The sequence below is a fragment of the Rutidosis leptorrhynchoides genome, chromosome 2 (genome assembly GCF_046630445.1).
Source record: "Rutidosis leptorrhynchoides isolate AG116_Rl617_1_P2 chromosome 2, CSIRO_AGI_Rlap_v1, whole genome shotgun sequence".
Lineage (NCBI taxonomy): Eukaryota > Viridiplantae > Streptophyta > Magnoliopsida > Asterales > Asteraceae > Rutidosis > Rutidosis leptorrhynchoides.
In genome coordinates this window covers 567,544,961-567,570,523 of record NC_092334.1, presented here as the reverse complement: position 1 = coordinate 567,570,523, position 25,563 = coordinate 567,544,961, and the positions used below count along the sequence as shown (strand labels likewise).

Here is a 25,563-nt window from a genome sequence, read left to right as displayed (position 1 = left end):
TCTAACATACTTGGGGTCATATTAAAATGCTTACAAAAAGAATACGATACAAACGACCGCGTAGCACCGGAATCAAACAAAACATGCGCAGGTAAAGAGTTTACAATAAAGGTACCTGACACCACATTTTGGGACTCCTTCGCTTCGAGTGCGGTAATCTGATGAGCTCGGGCCCTTGGTCGGTTATCACTAGTCTTCGGTTCCGTCTTAACCTCTTTCTTAACGCTACCACTAGCTAAATCCTTCTTGTATTCCGGACATTCGGCTTGAAAGTGACCTTTCTCAAAACAATAATAACATTGCTTACCTTTCTTAGGACATTCGGCGGCCCTATGACCCGGCTTCCCGCAAGAGTAACAATCAGTGGTACCCGCTTTACATTCACCCGTATGATTCTTACCACACCTAGTACACGACTTGGCTTCTTTCCCACCGCTCTTACCCGACACAAAACTCCCTTTTGACTTGTGCGGGGATTCGGAACCAAACTTACCCTTCTTCGGACTAACATTATGCATCGCCTTAGAGTCTTGATCTAACTTTCGCTTAAACGCCGCCTTCTTCCTAAGTTCATGCTCTCTAACAAGTGCTCTATTCATCATTTCGGCTAAGGTCTTATAAGTGCCCTTGTCGATAAATTCACTTATCTCGGGATTCAACTTTTCATGATAATGATCCATCATTAACTTGGGACTTGACACAAAGTCCGGACAAAAACGAGACTTATCATTGAACTCGGCATTAAACTCGGTCACCGATTTACTTCCATGCTCTATATTCATAAACTCAGATTTCAACCTACTAACCTCGGCGGGTGGAGCAAATTGGGTCATAAACATTTCACGGAACTTGTCCCATGAGAAACTTGTAGCCACGTCTCGCCCATGAGACTTAACTATGAAATTCCACCACTCATAACCACTACCCTTCATTTGATGAGCCGCATAAATTACCTTTAAATGCTCGGGGCATTCACACAACATAAAAGTTTCTTCAATCTCATCGATCCATCTTTGACTAACAATTGGGTCAACCTTACCATGAAACTCCGGGGGATGGCAATTTGCAAAGTTCTTATATTCAAATCGATCATCCTTCCTTCTTGGGGCTTCTACCTCTTCTTGTCTTACCCCACTTCCCCCTTCGCCTCTTAAAGTAGGGTTATTAGCAATAAAAGTCTTTAACTTCTCGTCTAATTGATCGTTTATCAATGTCTTGATCTTTTCTAACAAGGTTGGGGTATAACGTATCAAGGCTTTCCCTATTTGCCCCGAAATGTCATTTGGCATGTTAACTTCTTCGGATTCATTTTGAGAGTCTTCAATAGACTCCATGGATGGGGTGTGGACGTACTCGTCGTCCTCCTCATTACCTCTATTCGGTGATACAATAGCCATTCTGAAAATTACATTCAACTCGTTAGTTCAAATACCTACATCATCATCATAACCAAACAAATCGAAAGAATTCCTAACTCGATTCACCATGACCATAGTAGACGTTCATGTGTACTAAAATGAAGTAATAACAATGGCCTGTTGTTATTACACCATTCCATTACACATTTAATCTACTAAGACATCATGGCTAACGAGTATCAAACTCCTTACATAAACCAATCATAATATCAATCATTAAACTACAAGTCTCGTCAACGACTCTACCCTATGGAGCATGGCACTACTATTCGACCTTAACACTTATGCAAGTCCTAAACCGCTTATCATTTCATAACAATGGTTTAAGCCTAGATAATCCCTATCGTGGGTTATCCAAGTCCCTTAAACCACAGCTCTGATACCAACTTTTAACGCCTTTAAACGAGTAAATTTTTTTTTTTTTTTTTTTTTTTTTTTGAAAAAATAGAGTCACTGCCCGGACAAGGCATATGCCGCGACGCGGTTTGCCTTGTCGCGGCGCGACACAACGCGGGAAACATTACACATCTTAACCAAGTTTCTGATATCAACTTCAGGCCATTGCCGCGGCGCGAAGGGCTTTGCCGCGGCGCGACACAACTCGTGTCCAGGATCTGACCTGCAACTTTTTATTTAAACCAAATTTTACACCTTTCATCATTTTTCCAACACAATCAAAACTGCATAATTCATACACAAACTTAAGGAAATAGTTTCTAATATCATTAAACATTCGCAAACATCTTTTAAACATCAAAACATGTTTTCATAATCTAAACCATCATTTGGTCCCAAATTTGACAATAACAAACATGACACATTCAAAACACTAGGCGTTGATAAGCGGTAACCGTAGAGCGTGTTTACAAAAGGGACTCGCAATACCACTTACACTAATGCCAATGCTCCCCTAGCGCTTCAAACGGGCTCCTTACCTTCGCGATGAACCTTAGCACCTAAAACATAAAACATCATGGGAGTAAGCTTTTACACTTAGTGAGTTATAGGAAAGTAGTAAAACATAAAACATAACACTTATCCTTCAACCCATCGGTTGTTTGCTTACTTTCGGATCCGATTCATTCATACCATAGGCATGACTTACTAGGCCAACCCTAGTAATCATACCTAAGCTAACCATAGACATACTAAATATGCCTAAGCTATCATCATTTCATTTCATCATCATTTCAAACATAGACATTTAATGTGTCTAAGCTAAAACAAACCATAGGCAAGATTACTAGCAATGTAATAACCTTGCCTAAGCTAAACATCAACCATAGATACAATTATTAGGCTAACCTAATAATTCTATCTAAGCTACATAGATAGTGCACTTAGTCGTTACTCTCTTGCACGGATGCAATCCGAGAACACTAAGCCACTCTTGACCCGCCCATATTACCCCCTATAAACTCACCTTGCTTAATTGAATTTCCTTGATCACTTGTAACCTCTTTTCCTTGATTAGCACCTATACATGAGCTAATCCCATTAATCACACAACTCAACAAAATCACAACTTTCATGAATCATTGCATCTTTCTATACTTATACATACACTTAACCCCCTAATCACAACATACATACATTCTAGCCTTGATCTCATCTTTTCTAAGATAAGAATATTACCAATTAAACTTCATAACTTTAATCATGTACATTACTAGTTCATCTCTTTTAGTAATACATGCAACTTTCCACCAATCTTTTCATTATTCATTTAATAAGTTGCATACAATCCAATTCCATTACTAACACCCTTAAGTTATTACTTAATCAAATTCCATAACTTACAATAATAACAATAACTCAAACATGAACATCCTTCTTCAAAATTACTAACTAAAACACATGAACATCTCATTGAGACATTTTATCAAACACTTGGTGTGCATGACTAGAAATTTAACTAGAACATCACTAAATTCATCATATTCATACCATAAATCCAAAATGCAAGTTCATGCTTAATTCTTCTTCCAAAATCAATGACAATTTCATTTTAACTTAAACAATTGTGCACCATTCAACAACTAGCAACTTCTTAAGCATAAATCTCATCATTATCACACAATAAAAGCAATACATATACATACAATTCATACCTTGACTTTTAGAGTTTAAGAACCCTAATTGTGCACAAAGAGAGTGAAATTGGAAGATTAAAGCTTGCTAGAGTGATTAAGGTGTGTTAGATTTCACAAATCTTCAATTGCATGAGTCTAATTTCAACAATTTGTGGTTTCTTCCTCCTTCTCCCTCAACATCGACATACACACACATACATGAGGTTTTTCTGTATAATTTTTGTGAATAACTCAATTTTCAGCATTTTAATTCCTTTTTATTTAAATTAACTTTGGCCTAATTGCACTTTCTACCCTCCCCATCACATCTATAGCTAGGAAGGTCCTTAATTCTAACTTTGCACCATTAGTCCTTCTTAACTTAACCAATAAACTTAACTTTTGTCCATTTAACATAAAATAACTTTTACCAATTAATTTCTTAGCAATAAAATTTCACATAAAATAATACCTTAAATAATTGGGATGTTACAATTTTCCAACGTTTATTTATTAATAATTGTTATTATTAATTCGTGTGATAAAACAAATGTATGTTATTACATTTACATGTTGCCATGATTGCCCGAACTTGACTTTAATTGCCCGAAACGTCTTTGTGACACCCGGAACTTACACGAATAATATTTTCAAGTATTATTTACATTCATGATTAGTTTTATTAATCATTTTAATTAACTAAAGTTATTAGTTAATTACTTGGGCTTTAATTGGATTCATTTGTTAATTACATACAACTTGGGCTTTGTTTTTATACATAGACTTTAAGAGCCCACCCTACTTCTTAGTTGGACCTAGTTAGCCCATTAACACTTGTAAGTATCACTTTGGATGGCAACTAGTTAGTTAGAAGACTTGGAATATAGTTAACACCTTATCCCCATGCATGGCCATCTTTTATCCAACTTTCATGAGCTTTACATGCTAATAACCTTGGAACTTCTCCCTCCCCTCTCCTTTTTCAGCTGGCCATGACTTTGGTTGGTGCACAAAGGGATTAAAAACTTTTTTTTTACATTACTTGTTCACTTGTAAACCTCATTCTTCACACACACACTTTACTTGCAAAATCCTCTCAACTTTTCTCTCATTTCTTTCTCTCTTTTGCTCTCAAATATTGTAAGTTACATGATACTTTTTCTTTTCTTTTCTTCTTGTAAAAACCGATTTACATATGCACATATCATCATCATTTGATTGTTGTTTACTTACTCTTTGTTGTTGTTGTTGTTGTTACTTTGTTACTTTGTTACTTACTTACATATACAAGAATCAAACTCACTAGTTTCATTCTTCATTTATCTTGTAATTTCAAGAACACACAAGAACTAAACTTATTAGTTTATGTTCTACATATATTGTTTCAAAAGATCAAAGTTCATGTGTTGAAAGCATACTTGTGATTCATGAAATAAACTTTAAAGTTTACTTTCCTTAAAGATCAAGCTTAGGCTTGAATCTTTAAAGTATGCAACCCATGAACTCATTAACTTGTTTAAATTAGTTTGTTATTTCATTTATACACTTTACTAGTTGATAATCTAAGTTTTGTAACTTATGGTTTCACTAAAGTAAAGATACAAGTATTAATCCTTAAGATTTAACTTAATAACTTTAGATCTAGACTTTTGAGTCTTGGATCTTCAAGATCTAACTAAGAACTATGTTCTACATTTTAAGATCTTTATTAGTAGTTTATTTTCAAGTTTATAGTTCTACATTACTTTTACATTTCATGTATGTGTTAAATCTAAGACTTTGATGTAACTTTGGTTCATCAAAACACTTACAACTCTTAAGTGAAGTTGTGCTACATGTCTTAGACTTGCACAAGGGTTATGATGGTCCAACCTTGGTAAAGATGATGTAAACACATCAATTAGTTGTACACTTAAAGCTATATGCATCAAGGATGAGAACCATGATGAACATCAAGCACCAAGACCACCGGAACTCACTTTAAACTTCCTGTTTTCCGTTTACAGCTCTCTGTCCTACTGTTTCTGTAACATACCAGTAGACCTGGGCTACTGAGACCTTTATTTTAAAATAGAACTTTTCGATTATATAACTTTTCATATAGGACTCGTCTTAATCCGAGTTACGGTTTAGGATTTATGGCCCTCCGATCGTCACTATGTCCTTTTAACGTTGTTCAGAAATTTCTGACCTACTCGCACTTAGACCGTCGCCACGGTCAAACAAAGACGAGTTTGCTTCTGGAAACTTTACCACACTTAAGGGACTCATATGCGGAGCCATGGCTACTGGTCTCACCTTAATTCAGTAATGGTAGAGGCCATGGCGACTGATCGAAGTCAGCTTTTGTTTTAAACTACTTTCATGAACGAAACCTACTTTACACCTTTTGTTAAATGATGAATGATGATGACCTTTAAGACCTTATTTACATACTTTTAAACCTATTAAGACGATTTACTGACTTAGTACTATTTGACTTAGGTTGAGGACCTTCGGACCGATTACTTGCACACCTTTTCCGAACCGACTTTACGACTACATTATTATTGTGAGTTATAGCATTCCCTTTTTACTTTAACTATTTTGGGAACTGAGAATACATGCGCATTTTATATTTTACATACTAGGCACGAGTACTTAAACTTATATATGTGTGGGTTATACAACGGCATAAACATTCCCTTTAGCTCGGTAACGTTTAATCATTGGTTTTTGAACCATGAACGCGAATCTTAGATATGGATCCTTAGGGTTTGACATCCCCACTCGGGCTAGTAGCGCTAGCATTTAACGAGTGTTTAATACTTCGTAGACATACGCACTTGCCAAGTGTACTTTCAGGGGGTATAAACGTTAAGTTAGTTACCAAGTGCCCACGGTTAACATATACTTTATTATACTATTTTGAAACGCTCTTTGTAGCACTGAAATCTCGTTGCCTACCTTACTTACTGTTATACTTAAACTATAGCTCACCAACCTTTGTGTTGACATTTTAAAGCATGTTTTTCTCAGGTGCTTGAGGTTAGCTTCCGCTGTGTACTAGTCGTGCTGTAGACACCCGCTGCTTAGAGTTGTCATCGCATGAACTACTTTACCTTGCATTCAAACTTTCGTATTTTTGAACTATGACTCGTGACGACCATTGTGGTCACATACACTTATTATTTGCTTCTACTTAGTGAAGTATGCTTTTGGATTGTAAAACATTCGATGTTGGTTTAGACATCACTTTATTTATGAATGCAAACTCTTTTTGAAATCGCATATAGTACTTAACCTTGTAATGATCCTGTTGTTGATGATTCGTACACGATGGTTTTGTACGGGGCATCACATTTGGTATCAGAGCATTGGTTGTAGGGAATTAGGTTGCATTAGTGAGTCTAAGACCGACCCGAGTAGGATTCACTAATAGGACTAATCTACAACTTGCTAGTTTACTTGTTTTCGCTGAACTTACTGCATGCTGCTGCTTGCTTTTACTGCTATATGCCGTATGCTACTACATGATTTCACTGCTGTATGATATTACTTGCTTTCGATTGCATGCTACCTTCGTACGATTTGCTGTTATTGCCATGCTACTTATTGTTATACATGATTTAAACTGTTGGCCTAATACGTGCTTGCTTTATGACTTACTGACATGGAAAATTTATTTTTCCTTGTTCAGATGTTGGATGTACCACCTGCTAGCATTTTGGGCAGTTTAGACTCTTCAGCTACTCCACCTACCACCGCTGCCGATACACCGGTCCCGCTACCCATTAGTGATCCCGGCGCTTCTACCTCCGGAGCCAGTAGTAGTACACCTGCCCCAGTGGCTGTTTCCGATGGACACGTAGGCCCTACGGAGATTCCAGCTCCGTCTGCTCCCGGACCCTCGGGGTCACAGCCCCGCATCGGCGGGATTGAGATTCCCGCGGAATTCGGGGAAGGGCCATTTCGTAACCATATGCGCACGCCTTGCCGACGCACTCCCGACGGACGTTTAGTGCCGATTCCGCCAGACAGACACAGACAGATGTTGGCCGCCTTCGGACTGCCTGTTCAGCCACCCGTGCCACCACCGTATGATTCGGATGACTCATCATCCGCCGATTCTTCATCAGATGATTCTTCATCAGACTCCAGTGATGACGAGGACCCGACTGATATACCTATTCAGGCACCCTCCACCCCGCCGAAGAAGCGGTACCGTCCTGATGGCACTGTCATTCTAGGGGTGAATGGATGTCGTGCTTTCACTGACGCTTTTGGTCGGCGTCTGAGGATTACTGCCCGTAAGCGGCTTGTGCCGTACCCTGCCGACCCACTCATACGTAAGGCACCTCGTTACGTGCTGACTATTTCTGGAGCCGGGACATCTGCACCCCGCTTCGTGCGGTCTGCACCACCCGCTCCACCAGCACCATCCGCTCCACCGGCCCCACCTGCACCACCAGCACCGCTCGCCCCACCAGCTCCCACTGTCGAGGAATTGACAAGGGAGGTGGGAATCCTCCGAGCTCGGGTTACTGAGCTCGAGGAGCAGTTGGCTCAGGTTTTAGACGTCCTACACCCACCTTCACCGTATGACCTTTTGTATTAGATTTCATGATGTAATCTAGTTGTAGCTTCTTGTATTATTTATGTATTGTAAGAACTTATCCTGATGTATGAAACTTATTATTATTAATGAATGGAACTTTGCGTTATTTAATTTTTGCACGATGTTCTATTAATATTACTGTATGATGATTCTGTGGTATTCGTACCTAGATGCGTTATTTAATAACATGTGATGTTTTGATTCCATGTTGGTTACTATATACTGTATTATTATATATTAAATACTGGATTTTGACTTGAGTCAAAATTTTTGTTTAGAACATCATGGCTAACGGTCGATCCACACCTACTGCTGCTCAAATTGAAGAGATGATCCAAGAACGTGTAGCCGCAGCCCTAGCAGAAAGAAACCTCCAAGCTCCACCGCCACCACCACCGGTTATCCCACCCGTTCGAAATGGGTGTACTTACAAGGAATTCCAGAGCTGCAAACCACATAACTTCAGTGGAACCGAGGGACCAGTTGGTCTCACCAGATGGTTCGAGAAACTTGAATCAGTATTACGAGTTAGCAACTGTTCGGAGGACAATAAGACCAAGTTTGCTTCGTGCACGCTATCTGACGGCGCGCTAACGTGGTGGAACACGTTAGCTCAAGCGAAATGCATTGATGAGGCGTATGCTACGCCATGGGGGGAATTCAAAGCTGCTATGATTGAGGAGTATTGTCAGAGAACCGAAATACAAAAGATGGAGATGGAATTCATGCAGTTAAAGGCCGTTGGAAACGACCTTGATGGTTACAACAGGAGGTTTCTTGAGTTAGCTCTTATGTGTCCGACAATGGTCACCCCGGAATTCAAGCGTATGGAGAGATACTTCTGGGGACTCCCTAAGTCCATTAAATGAAACGTCACATCGTCCAAACCACCGAATGTTCCCGAAGCAATGCACATGGCGCATACTCTCATGAACTAAATCATTATTGATGAGCCGGAGAAGGCTAAGTTTGAAGCTGGTGGTAGCGAAAAGCAAAAGTGGGATAATAGCAACAACAACCACCACAACAACAGGGGGAGAACCTATGACCAGACCCCCGCCAAGAGGCACAACAATGGTGGAAACCCCAACCCCAACAACAACACCAACTTCAACCCGAACTACAAAGGAACCTTACCACAATGCAAGTGGTGCTACAAGCACCATACTGGATATTGAAATGTTGTCTGTGAGAAGTGTCAACGGGCTGGGCATATCGGGAAAGACTGCAAGGTCACCACTTTGAATGAGAAGCCGAACCCCACAGGGCCAAGGAAGTGTTACGAATGCGGGCAGATGGGCCATTTCAGAAATGCGCGTCCAAACAAAAGAAAAGATGACGGACCACCCCGTGCTAGAGCTTTCAACGTTAATGCAAGGGACGCCCGAAAAAACCCCGACTTGGTGACAGGTATATTCAAAATCAACAATCTTTTAGCTTCTTTCTTGTTTGATACTGGTGCGGATAGGAGTTATGTATGTAGACATTTTTGCGATAAGATTAATTGGTCGTTAGTCCCGTTAAAAGAGAGTATGCTTGTCGAAGTCGCCAACGGTAAACTTGAGAAGGTTGACCATGTTAGTCATGGAGCTATTATCAACATAGCTGGTGCAGATTTCGAAATTGATTTGATACCTATCAAACTGGGAAGTTTTGACGTGATCGTCGGTATGGATTGGTTGAGCAAGATAAAGGCCGATATTATCTGTGGAGATAAAGCACTTCGCATACCATAAGGAGATGGCGAACCACTAGTTATCTATGGAGAGAGATGTACCTCGAAGTTGAACCTCATTAGTTGCATGAAAGTGCAAAAGATTATGAAGAAGGGACGTTTTGCTGTCCTAGCACATGTGAAAGCGGTAGAAACTGAGGTGAAGAATGTGAACGACGTTCGAATTGTGAACGAATTTTCCGATGTCTTCCCTGAGGAATTACCGGGATTGCCGCCGCAGAGAGCAGTAGAGTTTCAAATTGACTTAGTGCCAGGAGCTGCACCTGTAGCTCGCGCACCTTATAGACTCGCACCTTCCGAGATGCAAGAATTACAGAGTCAACTACAAGAGCTGTTAGATCGAGGATTTATCCAATCAAGTTTCTCGCCTTGGGGTGCACCTGTGTTGTTTGTGAAGAAGAAGGATGGATCCTTCCGTATGTGTATCGACTACCGTGAACTCAACAAATTGACTATCAAGAATCGGTATCCCCTTCCACGAATTGACGATCTTTTTGATCAACTACAAGGATCGAGTGTCTACTCAAAGATTGATTTGCGATCCGGTTATCACGAGTTGAGGGTGAAGGAAAGTGACGTGATGAAAACTACATTTAGAACTCGTTATGGTCATTATGAGTTTCTCGTGATGCCATTCGGATTAACAAATGCACCTGCCGTGTTCATGGACCTCATGAATCGTGTCTGCAAGCCGTACTTGGATAAGTTTGTTATCGTCTTCATAGATGATATCCTCATCTACTCTAAGAGCGAAGAAGAACATGAGCAACACCTCCGACTAGTACTTGAACTCTTGAGACAAGAGCAACTTTACGCCAAATTCTCCAAGTGTGAATTTTGGTTGAAGGAAGTTCAGTTTCTGGGTCATGTTGTGAGCGACCAGGGTATCAAAGTTGACCACGCCAAGATTGAAGCCATCAGCAAGTGGGAGACCCCCACTACTCCGACGCATATTCGCCAATTCCTAGGTCTCGCCGGTTACTACCGAAGGTTCATTGAAGGATTTTCTCTGATTGCGCGTCCTTTGACCGCGCTGACTCACAAGGGCAAGAAGTTCATTTGGGAACCCACACACGAATCAGCATTCCAAACTTTGAAGAAGAAGTTAACCACCGCACCTATCTTATCGCTTCCCGAAGGCAGTGACGACTTTGTTGTTTATTGCGATGCATCGAAAAGTGGTTTTGGTTGTGTACTGATGCAACGATCAAAGGTTATTGCCTATGTCTCCCGCCAATTGAAGATTCACGAGCGGAACTACACTACTCACGATCTTGAACTTGGAGCCGTTGTCTTTGCGCTCAAATTGTGGAGACACTATTTGTATGGAACTAAGAGCACTATCTTCACCGATCACAAGAGTCTCCAGCACATCTTCGATCAGAAGCAATTGAATATGAGACAGTGTCGATGGATCGAGACACTCAACGACTACGATTGTGAACTCCGTTATCACCCTGGCAAGGCCAATGTTGTAGCTGACGCTTTAAGCCGAAAGGAGAGGACGGCACCTCTTCGTGTTAGGACTCTGAACATCACCATCCATTCGAACCTCAACAGCCAGATCAGAGTAGTCCAAGATGAGGCTCTCAAGGAGGAGAATATATCTCATGAACATTTGAACATACTTGTCTCTCGATTTGAGGTTAGGGAGTCTGGACTCCGATGTTATGCCGGAAGAATTTGGGTACCTCTTTATGGAGATCTATGGAACCTGATACTTGATGAAGCACACAAATCGAGATATTCGATTCATCCTGGAGCGGGCAAGATGTACCACGACCTTAAAGAACATTATTGGTGGCCGAATCTTAAGAAAGACGTTGCAACTTATGTTGGGAAGTGTTTGACTTGTTCGAAAGTTAAAGCCGAATATCAGAGACCTTCTGGTTTACTTCAACAGCTGGAGATCCCACAATGGAAGTGGGAAAGGATCACAATGGATTTTATCACCAAGCTGCCAAAGACGGTGGGCGGATACGATACCATTTGGGTTATTGTTGACCGCCTCACCAAATCTGCACACTTCCTAGCGATGAAGGAAACTGATACAATGGAGAGACTTGCTCAACTATACATTAAGGAGGTTGTATCACGACACTGTTTACCTTTATCGATCATCTCCGATCGCGATCCCCGTTTTGCCTCTAGATTTTGGTGTTCTTTGCAAGAAGCCATGGGAACTCGTCTTGACATGAGTACTACGTATCATCCACAGACTGACGGACAAAGTGAACGAACGATTCAGACCTTGGAGGACATGTTACGTGCATGTGTCATTGATTTTGGAAAGGCTTGGGAAAGACATTTGCCACTCGCCGAATTCTCGTACAACAACAGTTATCACTCTAGCATTAATGCTGCACCTTTTGAAGCATTGTATGGCCGTAAGTGCCGATCTCCTATTTGTTGGGCTGAAGTAGGCGAAAAGAAAATCACCGGACCCGAGGTAGTCCATGAAACGACAGAAAAGATTGCTCAGATTCAAGCTAGACTTAAGACTGCTCGTGACCGCCAAAAGAGTTATGCCGATCTTAAACGTAAAGACTTTGAATTCAACGTCGGCGACCGAGTAATGTTAAAGATTTCACCTTGGAAAGGTGTGATCCGTTTTGGAAAACGTGGAAAGTTAAACCCACGATACATTGGTCCTTTTGAAATCTTGGAACGTGTTGGACCCGTTGCATACCGTTTGGATCTACCAGCACAATTGAGCTCAGTTCATCCTACCTTCCATGTGTCAGACTTGAAGAAGTGTCTTGCTGCACCTGAACTTATCATACCACTTGAAGAACTTACGATTGATGACAAACTCCACTTTGTGGAGGAGCCTGTTGAAATTATGGATCGTGAGATCAAAACTTTGAAACGCAACAAGATTCCAATTGTACGAGTACGATGGAATGCCAAACGAGGACCTGAGTTTACTTGGGAGCGAGAGGATCAAATGATGCGGAAGTATCCTCACCTTTTCCCGACTCCTCCATCTACCTCAGCTTAAATTTCGGGACGAAATTTTCTTTAACAGGTGGGTAATGTAACAACCCTGGATTTTCCAACGTTTATTTATTAATAATTGTTATTATTAATACGTGTGATAAAACGAATGTATGTTATTACATTTACATGTTGCCATGATTGCCCGAACTTGACTTTAATTGCCCGAAACGTCTTTGTGACACCCGGAACTTACACGAATAATATTTTCAAGTATTATTTACATTCATGATTAGTTTTATTAATCATTTTAATTAACTAAAGTTATTAGTTAATTACTTGGGCTTTAATTGGATTCATTTGTTAATTACATACAACTTGGGCTTTGTTTTTGTACATGGACTTTAAGAGCCCACCCTACTTCTTAGTTGGACCTAGTTAGCCCATTAACACTTGTAAGTATCACTTTGGATGGCAACTAGTTAGTTAGAAGACTTGGAATATAGTTAACACCTTATCCCCATGCATGGCCATCTTTTATCCAACTTTTATGAGCTTTACATGCTAATAACCTTGGAACTTCTCCCTCCCCTCTCCTTTTTCAGCTGGCCGTGACTTTGGTTGGTGCACAAAGGGATTCAAAACTTTTTTTTTACATTACTTGTTCACTTGTAAACCTCATTCTTCACACACACACTTTACTTGCAAAATCCTCTCAACTTTTCTCTCATTTCTTTCTCTCTTTTGCTCTCAAATATTGTAAGTTACATGATACTTTTTCTTTTCTTTTCTTCTTGTAAAAACCGATTTACATATGCACATATCATCATCATTTGATTGTTGTTTACTTACTCTTTGTTGTTGTTGTTGTTGTTGTTACTTTGTTACTTTGTTACTTACTTACATATACAAGAATCAAACTCACTAGTTTCATTCTTCATTTATCTTGTAATTTCAAGAACACACAAGAACTAAACTTATTAGTTTATGTTCTACATATATTGTTTCAAAAGATCAAAGTTCATGTGTTGAAAGCATACTTGTGATTCATGAAATAAACTTTAAAGTTTACTTTCCTTAAAGATCAAGCTTAGGCTTGAATCTTTAAAGTATGCAACCCATGAACTCATTAACTTGTTTAAATTAGTTTGTTATTTCATTTATACACTTTACTAGTTGATAATCTAAGTTTTGTAACTTATGGTTTCACTAAAGTAAAGATACAAGTATTAATCCTTAAGATTTAACTTAATAACTTTAGATCTAGACTTTTGAGTCTTGGATCTTCAAGATCTAACTAAGAACTATGTTCTACATTTTAAAATCTTGATTAGTAGTTTATTTTCAAGTTTATAGTTCTACATTACTTTTACATTTCATGTATGTGTTAAATCTAAGACTTTGATGTAACTTTGGTTCATCAAAACACTTACAACTCTTAAGTGAAGTTGTGCTACATGTCTTAGACTTGCACAAGGGTTATGATGGTCCAACCTTGGTAAAGATGATGTAAACACATCAATGAGTTGTACACTTGAAGCTATATGCATCAAGGATGAGAACCATGATGAACATCAAGCACCAAGACCACTGGAACTCACTTTAAACTTCCTGCTTTCCGTTTACAGCTCCTTGTCCTACTGTTTCTGTAACAGACCAGTAGACCTGGGCTACTAAGACCTTGATTTTCAAATATATCTTTTCGAGTAGATAACTTTTCATATAGGACTCGTCTTAATCCGAGTTACGGTTTAGGATTTATGGCCCTCCGATCGTCACTATGTCCTTTTAACGTTGTGCAGAAATTTCTGACCTACTCGCACTTAGACCGTCGCCACGGTCAAACAAAGACGAGTTTGCTTCTGGAAATTTTACCACACTTAAGGGACTCATATATGGAGCCATGGCCACTGGTCTCACCTTAATTCAGTAAGGGTATAGGCCGTGGTGACTGATCGAAGTCAGCTTTTGTTTTAAACTACTTTCATGAACGAAACCTACTTTACACCTTTTGTTAAATGATGAATGATGATGACCTTCAAGACCTTATTTACATACTTTTAAACCTATTAAGACGATTTACTGACTTAGTACTATTTGACTTAGGTTGAGGACCTTCGAACCGATTACTTGCACACCTTTTCCGAACCGACTTTACGACTACATTATCATTGTGAGTTATAGCATTCCCTTTTTACTTTAACTATTTTGGGAACTGAGAATACATGCGCATTTTATGTTTTACATACTAGGCACGAGTACTTAAACTTATATATGTGTGGGTTATACAACGGCATAAACATTCCCTTTAGCACGCTAACGTTTAATCATTGGTTTTTGAACAATGAACGCGAATCTTAGATATGGATCCATAGGGTTTGACATCCCCACTCGGGCTAGTAGCGCTAGCATTTAACGAGTGTTTAATACTTCGTAGACAAACGCACTTGCCAAGTGTACTTTTAGGGGGTATAAACGTTAAGTTAGTTACCAAGTGCCCACGGTTAACATATACTTTATCATACTGTTTTGAAATTCTCTTTGTAGCACTGAAATCTCGTGGCCTACCTTACTTACTGTTATACTTAAACTATAGCTCACCAACCTTTGTGTTGACATTTTAAAGCATGTTTTTCTCAGGTGCTTGAGGTTAGCTTCCGCTGTGTACTAGTCGTGTTGTAGACACCCGCTGCTTAGAGTTGTCATCGCATGAACTACTTTACCTTGCATTCAAACTTTCGTACTTTTGAACTATCACTCGTAACGACCTTTGTGGTCACATACACTTATTATTTGCTTCTACTTAGTGAAGTATGCTTTTGGATTATAAAACATTCGATGTTGGTTTAGACATCACTTTATTTATGAATGCAAACTCTTTTTGAAATCGCATATAGTACTTAACCTTGTAATGATCCTGTTGTTGATGATTCGTACACGATGATTTTGTACGGGGCATCACAGAAAGAATGGAATGATATCCTGTTATTGAAGCAGTTATGGAAAATTATTGAAAAGAAGGATTCATTATGGTCATCATGGGTAAATTTTGGTAAAATTAAAAGGTAAAACTATATGGGAGATTAAAGAGAAACAGAATGACAGTTGGGGTTGGAAGCAACTTCTAGCAATGAGAGACAAAATAAAGCAGCATGTTCATGAAGATAATGAAGGTGTATTCAAATGGGTAACAAACAAAGGTATTCATGTTCCATATTCTACTCATCAAGTATGGGAGGACCTCAAACCTAATTACCCAATTACATCATGGCATCATGTAGTATGGTTTCCACAAGCTAATCCTAAGCATGCATTCATAATGTGGCTTGTTATTAGAGGAAGGCTTACTACACAGGATAAGCTTATGCAATGGTACCCAAAACAAAGCTACTGATGTGATCTTTGTGGGACAGTTGAAGATTCAATAAAGCATTTGTTTTTTGAGTGTAATTACTCAAAACAAGTATGGAAGGAAGGGAAAAGTTACTTGATTTTTAGAGGATTGCCCAATGATGTTAACAGCATTGTTGATCTATCGGCTAAATTCCCTCAGAGAAATCAAATTTGGGGTGTCATAAACAGAATTACTCTTGCTACTGTTTACCATATCTGGCAAGAAAGAAATACAAGAATTTTTAAAGGAAGGAAAAGAGTGGAGATGGAGACTGTAAAATATGTTGTAGCTTATATTCAACTGAAATTGACGACCTTCATGGTGAGGTTTTCGAGTGGAATTCAGCAAGCATTGACGAAATGGGATCTGGAATTGGTTGGAAATCGATTAAAGATCAGGAATTGTAATTCCTAGCGTTTAATTGTACTGTTGCATTTGTATCGTGTTTTGGGGGTGATGGTTATTCCCTGCCCCATGTATTGTATTTTTTTGAATTATCAATAAAATACACTTTTTCAAAAAAAAAATAATGCAAAAAAAACACATAGTTTAAGAAAATGTCATAAAGTACTCTGCCTTCTGTTTACTTTCGAGTTTTACCCTTACTTTTTCTTTCTCTTTTAATCCTATCCACGTATATTAAGGACATAATAGAACTTTACCTTATTATTCTTATCTATATATGGGAGTGAACTATTAATTTGGATCAGTCCAAATAAAATAGTAGACTATTAATATGAGAAGGATGGAGTACATCTAAAGATAATCAGTGTAATTATCATTCTTAGGTTGCTAAGAGTATTTGAATGTCCATATCATCAAGTGAATTAACGATGAATCGAAGAAGAAATCATGTTGCTTCTGTTGTTAATGCTTTCATCAACTTCAAAGGTAATCTTTCTTCTACCCACAATTTCTCTAAAACCCCCTTTTCATATTCCTTTCAATTTCAATTAGGTCTTCGATTTAATCCTCCTCATAATTCATTTTTAGCAGCGTCCATCCACTCTAAATCTTCCTCAATTCAGGATAATTATGTTTATGATAACTTGAATGATGCTTACAATATGTTTGATGAAACGACTCATAGAAGACCTCTGCCATCTGTGGTTCAGTTCAATCAGTTGTTGACTGCTGTCACTAGAATGAAACATTATTCTTCTTCACTTGATTTTTTCAAACACATGTGCTCAATTGGTGTTCCTCTTGATAAATACAATATTAGTACTTCTATAAAGTGTTGTTGCCACTTGCACCGTACCATTGAAGGTTTTGCACTTCTAGGTATTTGCTTCAGACAAGCCATTGTACCAGATGTGTTCATTTTTAGTACACTATTAGATGTACTTGTTATAGAAGATAGGATTCTTGAAGCTGAGATATTCTTCAAAAAGTTTATCAAACATAATCTCTGTGAACCTAATGTAGTTATGTATAGCACAATGATTAAGGGACTTTGTAAGATCAGAAAGAATGTTACTGATATTGCTTTGCTTAGGCTAATGAATGAAAGAGGTCATAAAGCTAGTATCGTTACATATAGCACCATCATTGACAGTCTCTGCAAAGACAAATTGATTGATGATGCTTTTGATCTTTTCAAAGAGATGGTTTTTCGCAAAGGGATTCTACCATATGTCATCATATACACCTCTTTGATTCATGGTCTTTGTAATTTAGGTCGTTGGGATGAAGTTTGTAATATACTAAAAGAAAAGGAGGATGAAAGAATCTCTTTAATTGTAAAAACCTACAATGTATTAGTGGATGCATTTTGCAAAGATGGTAAAGTAGATGAAGCAGAAGCTGTGATCAACATCATGTTTGAGAGAGGAAAGGTTCCTGACGTAGTAACATACAGTTCACTTATTGACGGTTATTGTTTACGAGGTGAAATGAGTAAAGCAAAAACAATTTTTGATTCAATGACACTTAAACGACTGGTCCCTAATGTTGTCACTTACAGTAGCTTAATAAATGGGTATTGTAAAAATATGATGATAGACAAGGCCATGGATCTGTTTTGTGAAATGAAAAGAATAGGGTTGAAACGTGATAAAGTCACTTACAGCACCATGATACAGGGATTGTTTAGCGCTGGACGTTGTGCGGCTGCTCGCAAACTCTTTGATGAGATGCTTGCTCAAGGTCTACTTCCCGATGAATTAACTTATGGAATCATCTTAAAGGGTCTTTGCAGCAACAATCTGGTAAAAGACGCATTCTCTTTGTTCAAGTTAATTGGTAATAGCAAGCTCAATTCGGATATTGTTGTGTATAACATCCTGATTGATGGTGCAAGCAAATGTGATAAGTTTGATATCACAAGGGTTCTCTTTGAGGACCTAGATAATAAAGGCTTGAAACCTAATGTTCAAACATATAGTGTGATAATTAGTGCTCTTTGTAAGGAAGGTCTACCAAGTGATGCAAAGAAGTTGTTTCTAAAAATGGGTGAGAGTGGTTGTTTGCCAGATGATGTTACATACAACGTTCTTCTTCAAGGATATCTAATAAATAAATACTATGATGATGTAGAGATGCTTTTACATGAAATGGAAGTAAAAAGTTACTCACTTGATGTTACGACCTTAACACTGTTAGTGAAGAAGATAGCAAACGGTTCATTGAAGAATACGTTGACTGAGTTGATAGGTAGGCTAGTACCGAAATACTTGATGGAAACTTACGGATAACCTCATTAGGAGCGTATGGTCATGGAAATGGTTGGAAACGGTCATGGAAATGGGTGGAAACAGTCATTGGATAACCTCACTTAGTTCACAACTTTGAAGTATTTTTACATTTGTCGTGGTTGAATGAGGTGTAGCTAACTATCTTATTTGTATGTATGTTATTGCTACAATGTTGAGGTTCTCAAGAAGCAGAGTTTTATGAATTATGAACATAATGTTAATTTAACTATGGTGGACCTGGATTATTAGCCAAGTAAATGTTGCGAGTTATCAGAAAGCCAAGTTATATAATTTTGCGAGGGTGTAAGTTATTGTAGAAACAAATGTTGTTTGTTTTGTTGTTTTAGATGAAGTTGTTAAGATGTCATTTTGAGTTATCTGTCAAAAACATTATCTAAGAAGACAGTTTTTTGAGTTTGTCATTCTACTGCTGGTCTTAATTTCAATATTTCCATAGGTATGTTTATTTCTCCCTCTGTTGTACATTTCTTATGTTCACAATAAATGAATCTTTTTTCCTTGTGTGAATTTTTATAATAAGCAAATGCTGGTGTTAGAAATTTTGGTTGCAGTCCACCTTGAAATTGGTAACTTCAATTGCTCTGTTCGGGTGGCCCAGTTTGAGCAGTTGGATTATACAGAGTAAACTTGAGCATAAAGAGGTCAGATGTTAATCAACCATGTGTTGTTTCACTTTATTAGTATTTGTTGCTCTACTTTCAACTTACGTAAGTTTTTGATATATTTTATCATAAATTTACTTTCTGTATTACCATGTGTTTGTTCCATTGGTTGAAAAGTGCAACAAATATGCAAAGCCAAAGCATATACGGACAAACGACGGCGGTTTTTCAGATCGTATGATGAGCTACTGTGGTGATTCTCCTACATAAGATGGTCTTGTGACAATTTTGCACCAGATATTTGACCATTGACCAGCAACTCTGCAGGTCATACATATTGTGAAACAAATTTCAAATCCAATAATGATTTTTGTGAACAAACACTTCGATTATTTCACCAATAAACTTTTTATTTTTTTTACTTGACTAACTCTTAGAGCCTAAATTAAATGAGTGGAGAAATGAGTTGTCTTTATTCTAGGTGGAGAAATGAGAGTGTTTTCACTATGGGTGGAGAAATGAGTTGTCTTTATTCTCAGATAGGGGAATGATTGTCTACATCTCACCTTTCCCATACACCACTTATGTGGTATTGGGTTTTGTTGTTGTTGTTGTTGTACTGATTAATTTTGTATATCTTATGTTAATTATAACCCATTATCCATTGCAAGTGTCAAGATCATCTTAAACTTTGAAGGGGAACCTAGTTATTTGACTTTAAAAGTCAAAAAAAGCTTTCACTTTGTCTTATAAACCTATCACTTACCTAACATATAATCTTCTATTCTTTGAAGTGGAACCTAGTTATATCCATGGCGTATTAGTTTTAGAAACAATGGCCACATTTATTGGTCAAGTCTCAGTTCTTTCACGCATTTCAATCTTTGGAGCTGCCACCTCTGCCATGGTAACAATCTTATTTTTTACCTTGTAATTTGTACATAAAGTCTGAACTTTACAAAATTTTTAAAAAACTTTTTCCGTCATGTTTATGAGATGACACAAAAAATAATGTATTATAATATGTCATATGTGTTCCTAAACTTGTACATGTTCATTGACAGGTCACAACCACTAGAAAGGCAGTAACTTTACTTCTTTCATACTACTTAATATTCACAAAACCATTAACTGAACAACGTTTCACTGGTTTGATTTTAATACCTAAGCGATAAGCACCCACTACAACATTCTAGTAGGCTTGTACATGGATGTTGATCAGGTGGTTTACTTTTGAGACGAGACTAGACTCGATGCATATTCTCACTAGAAAAAACTGTTGATCTTGTTACATCTTGACTTGTTGTACATATAGCGGTGCTCTTTTGCTATCATCTTGATTGGAGATTATAGCGGTGCTCTTTTGCTATCATCTTGATTGGAGATTTTTTCAAAGCTTTGGAGTTCTTATTATGAGGTAAAGATCATAAGAATCTTAGATTTTGACTTTTGAGTTCAATCCTGCTATTTTTCCTAATTCATAATGACATGAGCATTCTTATAATTTTACGATAACAATTTCAAGTTTACAGGTGCTATACATTAAAGAACTCATGTACTCATTCATAGCCCTTAAGATTGAAATATTCTGTATGGCTCCGAAATTAGTCAGTTTGACGTAATGTCAAACTATAAATGGAATTAGAGGTATAAACTTGTTTAGAAATGATATAATCCTGTTGGAGATACGGAGAACTTTAAACAATTAGAGGGAAGATTCCAGGAAACTCACACGAAGCTTCTACGAAGTTGTTAGGAAACTCACATGTAGCTTCTACGAAGTTGTTAGGAAACTCACATGTAGCTTCCACGAAGTTGTGAGGAAATTCACATGTAGCTTCCACGAAGCTGTCAGGAAACTCACATGTAGCTTCCATGAAGCTGTCAGGAAACTCACATGAAGCTTCAAGGAATTGTTTTTAGCTTACTCTTTAAACCATTCTATAAATAGACCCTCTTGTAACTCATTGTAAACACACCACAAATATTCAGTAATACATTCTCTATTTGGTCCGTGGACTAAAGCAATCACAACGATTGCATATAACCACGTTATCTCTTGTGTCGATTTACATTTCTTGCATTTATAATCTTCCGTTCATTAAGTGGGTTAGTAATCTTGTAGAATTACTATCGGTGAGTGATCTTGTTGAATCACTTGCGTTGTTTTGGGTCCTAATATCCTTACAACTGGTATCAGAGCTCAAGGTTTCGACTTTGGGTACGATGGTGGAAGACGGAAAGTTTAGAATTGACCGATTCGATGGGAGAGACTTTGGCTTTTGGAATATGCAAATTGAAGATTACTTGTATCAAAAGAAGCTACACCAACCCTTGTTAGAGACCAAGCCTGAAAGCATGAACGATGCCGATTGGACGCTTTTGGATCGTCAAGCTTTGGGTGCTATTCGTCTTTCACTTGCTAAGAACGTTGCATACAACGTTGTGAATGAGAAGACGATGTTTGCTTGCTTGAAAGCACTCTCTAACATGTATGAGAAACCTACCGCTTCTAATAAGGTTTTTCTCATGCGACAATTGTTCAATACGAAGATGAAGGAAGGTACGAGTACAACGGATCATATCAACGAGTTCAACAACATCATATCGAGGTTAGCATCGGTAGATATTGTGTTTGATGATGAGTTAAAGGCACTAATCTTGCTTTCATCATTACCGGAAAGTTGGTCGGGTACGGTTACCGCAGTTAGTAGCTCTACGGGAACTACTAAGCTAGCGTTTGAAGCAATAAGGGATTTGATTCTTGGTGAAGATACTCGTAGGAGAAGCTCGGGGGAATCGACATCCGGTTCTTTGTTAAGTACCGACAACCATGGTAGGAAATTTGATCGCGGTGAGAAGAAGGGTAGAAAGAAGTCTAAGAAGAGGTATCCATCGAAAGATAGAAGTGAAGCTGTTTGTTGGGGTTGCAATCAAAAATGGCACTTTCAAAGGAATTGCAAAAATGGTTCCGCGAAAGGTGTAAACTTGGCCGAAGGGGAAAGTGATGATGCACTTTTGTGTAGTGTTGAAAATTCTATGGAGTCTTGGATTTTGGATTCGGGAGCTTCGTTTCATGCTACTCATGTCAAAAGCATGATGAAGAATTTTCGTTCATACCAAGGCAAGGTGAGATTGGCGGACAACAAGCAACTCAACATAGAGGGCATTGGAGATGTTGTTTTGAAGACTACTCTTGGTTCTAATTGGACTTTAAAGAACGTAAGGTACATTCCTAAATTGAAAAGGAAACTTATTTCGGTTGGTCAATTAGATGATGAAGGTAACGCGGTTACTTTTGAAAATCACCAATGGAAGGTGGTTAAGGGTAGTAGTATTGTGGCTCGTGGACATAAAAGGGGAACACTTTATATGGTTGAAGTGTTTGATGAAGACACGGTGGTTGCTACGGTTAATGTTGAGTCCGAATCAACTCTATGGCACCGAAGACTCGGGCATATGAGTGAGAAGGGTATGAAGATGCTTGTTTCAAGTGGGAGAATTCCTGATTTAAAAAAGGTAGAACTTGGGTTTTGCGAACCATGTGTATATGGGAAGCAAAAGAAGGTGACTTTTGGGAAATCGGGGAATGCACCTAAGTTGGAGAAATTGGAGCTCGTTCATACAGATGTGTTTGGTCCAACCAATGTAGAATCACATGGAGGTTCTCGCTTCTATGTCACCTTCATTGACGACTCCACTCGAAAGGTATGGGTTTATTTTCTTAAAGCTAAATCCGATGTATTTAATACTTTTGTGAAGTGGAAAGCTATGGTAGAAAATGAGACTAACTTGAAAGTCAAGTGCTTGAAGTAGGATAATGGAGGAGAATATGGTAGTCTTGAGTTTAAAGACCATTGTGCAAAGCTCAGTATTAGAATGTTGAAAACGGTACCGGAGACACCGCAACACAATGGGGTCACCGAACGTATGAATCGTACGTTAAATGAAAGGGCTAAGACTATGAGACTACATGCCGGTTTGCCTAAGATGTTTTGGGCGGATGTGGTTAACACGGCGGCTTATTTGATAAATAGGGGACCCTCAACACCGTTGGGTTTTCGAATTCTCGAGGAAGAATGGCAAGGTAAGAAGGTGAGTTATGGTCACCTTAGGATCTTTGGGTGTAATGCATATGTGAAGACCAAAGATGCGAATAAAGACAAGCTTGAAGCTAAGTCAAAGAAATGTATTTTCATAGGGTACGGGTCGGATGAAATGGGCTATCGTTGTTGGGACAACGAGGCTAGAAAAGTAATTCGTTCACGAGATGTTACTTTTGATGAAGATTCGGTCTATGGCAAACCGGAAACGGGGAGTCCTAAACCGAGTCAAGTTACTTTTGATGATGTTTCTATTGATGATCTTGCACGTTCTAGTGGGAGTACGGGGAACAATGAATTGCCAAATAACGGTGAGGCGTCGAAAAATGCTAATGATGGGGATGATTCGGAAAGCGGTGATGATTCCGAACATAGTGCGAGTTCTAGTGATGAGGAGGACACAAATGAAACCTGTCCAACCATTCCGGTTACTCCTACACCAAGACGCTCGACTACAGTGCCCAAACCTAATCCTAGGTATTCTTCATCAGCAAACTACTTGCTCTATACCGAGAATGGTGAACCCGAAAGTTACTTTGAGGCGAGAAAAACAAAAGAATCCATACAATGGGAGCTTGCCATGAAAGAAGAGATGGGATCACTTGAGAAGAATAAAACTTGGTCACTAGTGAAGTTACCTCATGATAAAAGGGCATTGCAAAACAAATGGATGTATCGAATCAAGAATGAGTCGGATGGCAAGAAAAGGTACAAGGCTCGTTTGGTAGTCAAAGGCTTTCAACAAAACAAAGGGGTTGACTACAAAGAGATATTTTCACCGATAGTTAAGATGACTACTATCCGTTTGGTACTTTCTATGGTTGCATCAGAAGACTTACATCTAGAGCAATTAGATGTGAAGACCGCATTCTTGCATGGTGATCTTACTGAAGAGATCTACATGAGGCAACCCGAGGGCTTTGAGGTAAAGGGTAAAGAGAAGTGGGTTTGTAAGCTAAAGAAAAGTTTGTATGGATTGAAGCAAGCACCTCGGCAATGGTACTTGAAGTTTGATGATTTTATGAAGAAGATTGGTTTCTTAAGATGTGAAGCAGATCACTGTTGCTACTTGAAGAAACTCAAGTCTTCTTATATAATCTTATTGTTGTATGTTGATGACATGTTACTTGCAGGTTCCAACATGTCCGAAATTAACAAATTGAAGGGATTACTTTCCCGTTAATTCGAGATGAAAGATCTTGGTGGTGCTAGGCAAATACTTGGCATGAGTATTGTGCATGATCGTGTGAAAGATACTCTATACTTGTCTCAATCCAAATATATTGAGAAAGTAGTAGAGAGGTTTAATATGGAGAATTCAAAGGCTCGTTCTATGCCTTTGGGTACCACGATTAAGTTATCAAAAAGTCAATCACCAAAGACGGTAAAAGACAAAACGGATATGGAAAAGGTTCCATATGAAATGTCCCGTTCTTATTGATTAAAAACGTTCCATATTAATTGATTTTGTTGCGAGGTTTTGACCTCTATATGAGACGTTTTTCAAAGACTGCATTCATTTTAAAACAAACCATAACCTTTATTTCATCAATAAAGGTTTAAAAAGCTTTACGTAGATTATCAAATAATGATAATCTAAAATATCCTGTTTACACACGACCATTACATAATGGTTTACAATACAAATATGTTACAACAAAATAAGTTTCTTGAATGCAGTTTTTACACAATATCATACAAGCATGGACTCCAAATCTTGTCCTTATTTAAGTATGCGACAGCGGAAGCTCTTAATAATCACCTGAGAATAAACATGCTTAAAACGTCAACAAAAATATTGGTGAGTTATAGGTTTAACCTATATATATCAAATCATAATAATAGACCACAAGATTTCATATTTCAATACACATCCCATACATAGAGATAAAAATCATTCATATGGTGAACACCTGGTAACCGACATTAACAAGATGCATATATAAGAATATCCCCATCATTCCGGGATACCCTTTGGATATGATATA

General features: G+C 38.3%; 2 protein-coding genes across 2 annotated transcripts; both read left to right on the top strand.

Annotated features, from left to right (window-relative positions):
• The first annotated feature begins 15,889 nt into the window (after nucleotides 1-15,889).
• Nucleotides 15,890-16,567, top strand: LOC139889781 (uncharacterized). The gene is made up of 2 exons (XM_071872713.1): nucleotides 15,890-16,131; nucleotides 16,282-16,567. Exons 1-2 carry the CDS (start codon nucleotides 15,890-15,892, stop codon nucleotides 16,565-16,567), a joined length of 528 nt encoding a protein of 175 aa, XP_071728814.1.
• A 419-nt stretch (nucleotides 16,568-16,986) lies between these two features.
• On the top strand, nucleotides 16,987-18,923 carry LOC139889780 (uncharacterized). The gene has a single exon (XM_071872712.1). It carries the CDS (start codon nucleotides 16,987-16,989, stop codon nucleotides 18,847-18,849), a length of 1,863 nt encoding a protein of 620 aa, XP_071728813.1. The 3' UTR covers nucleotides 18,850-18,923.
• The last annotated feature ends 6,640 nt before the right edge of the window (nucleotides 18,924-25,563 follow it).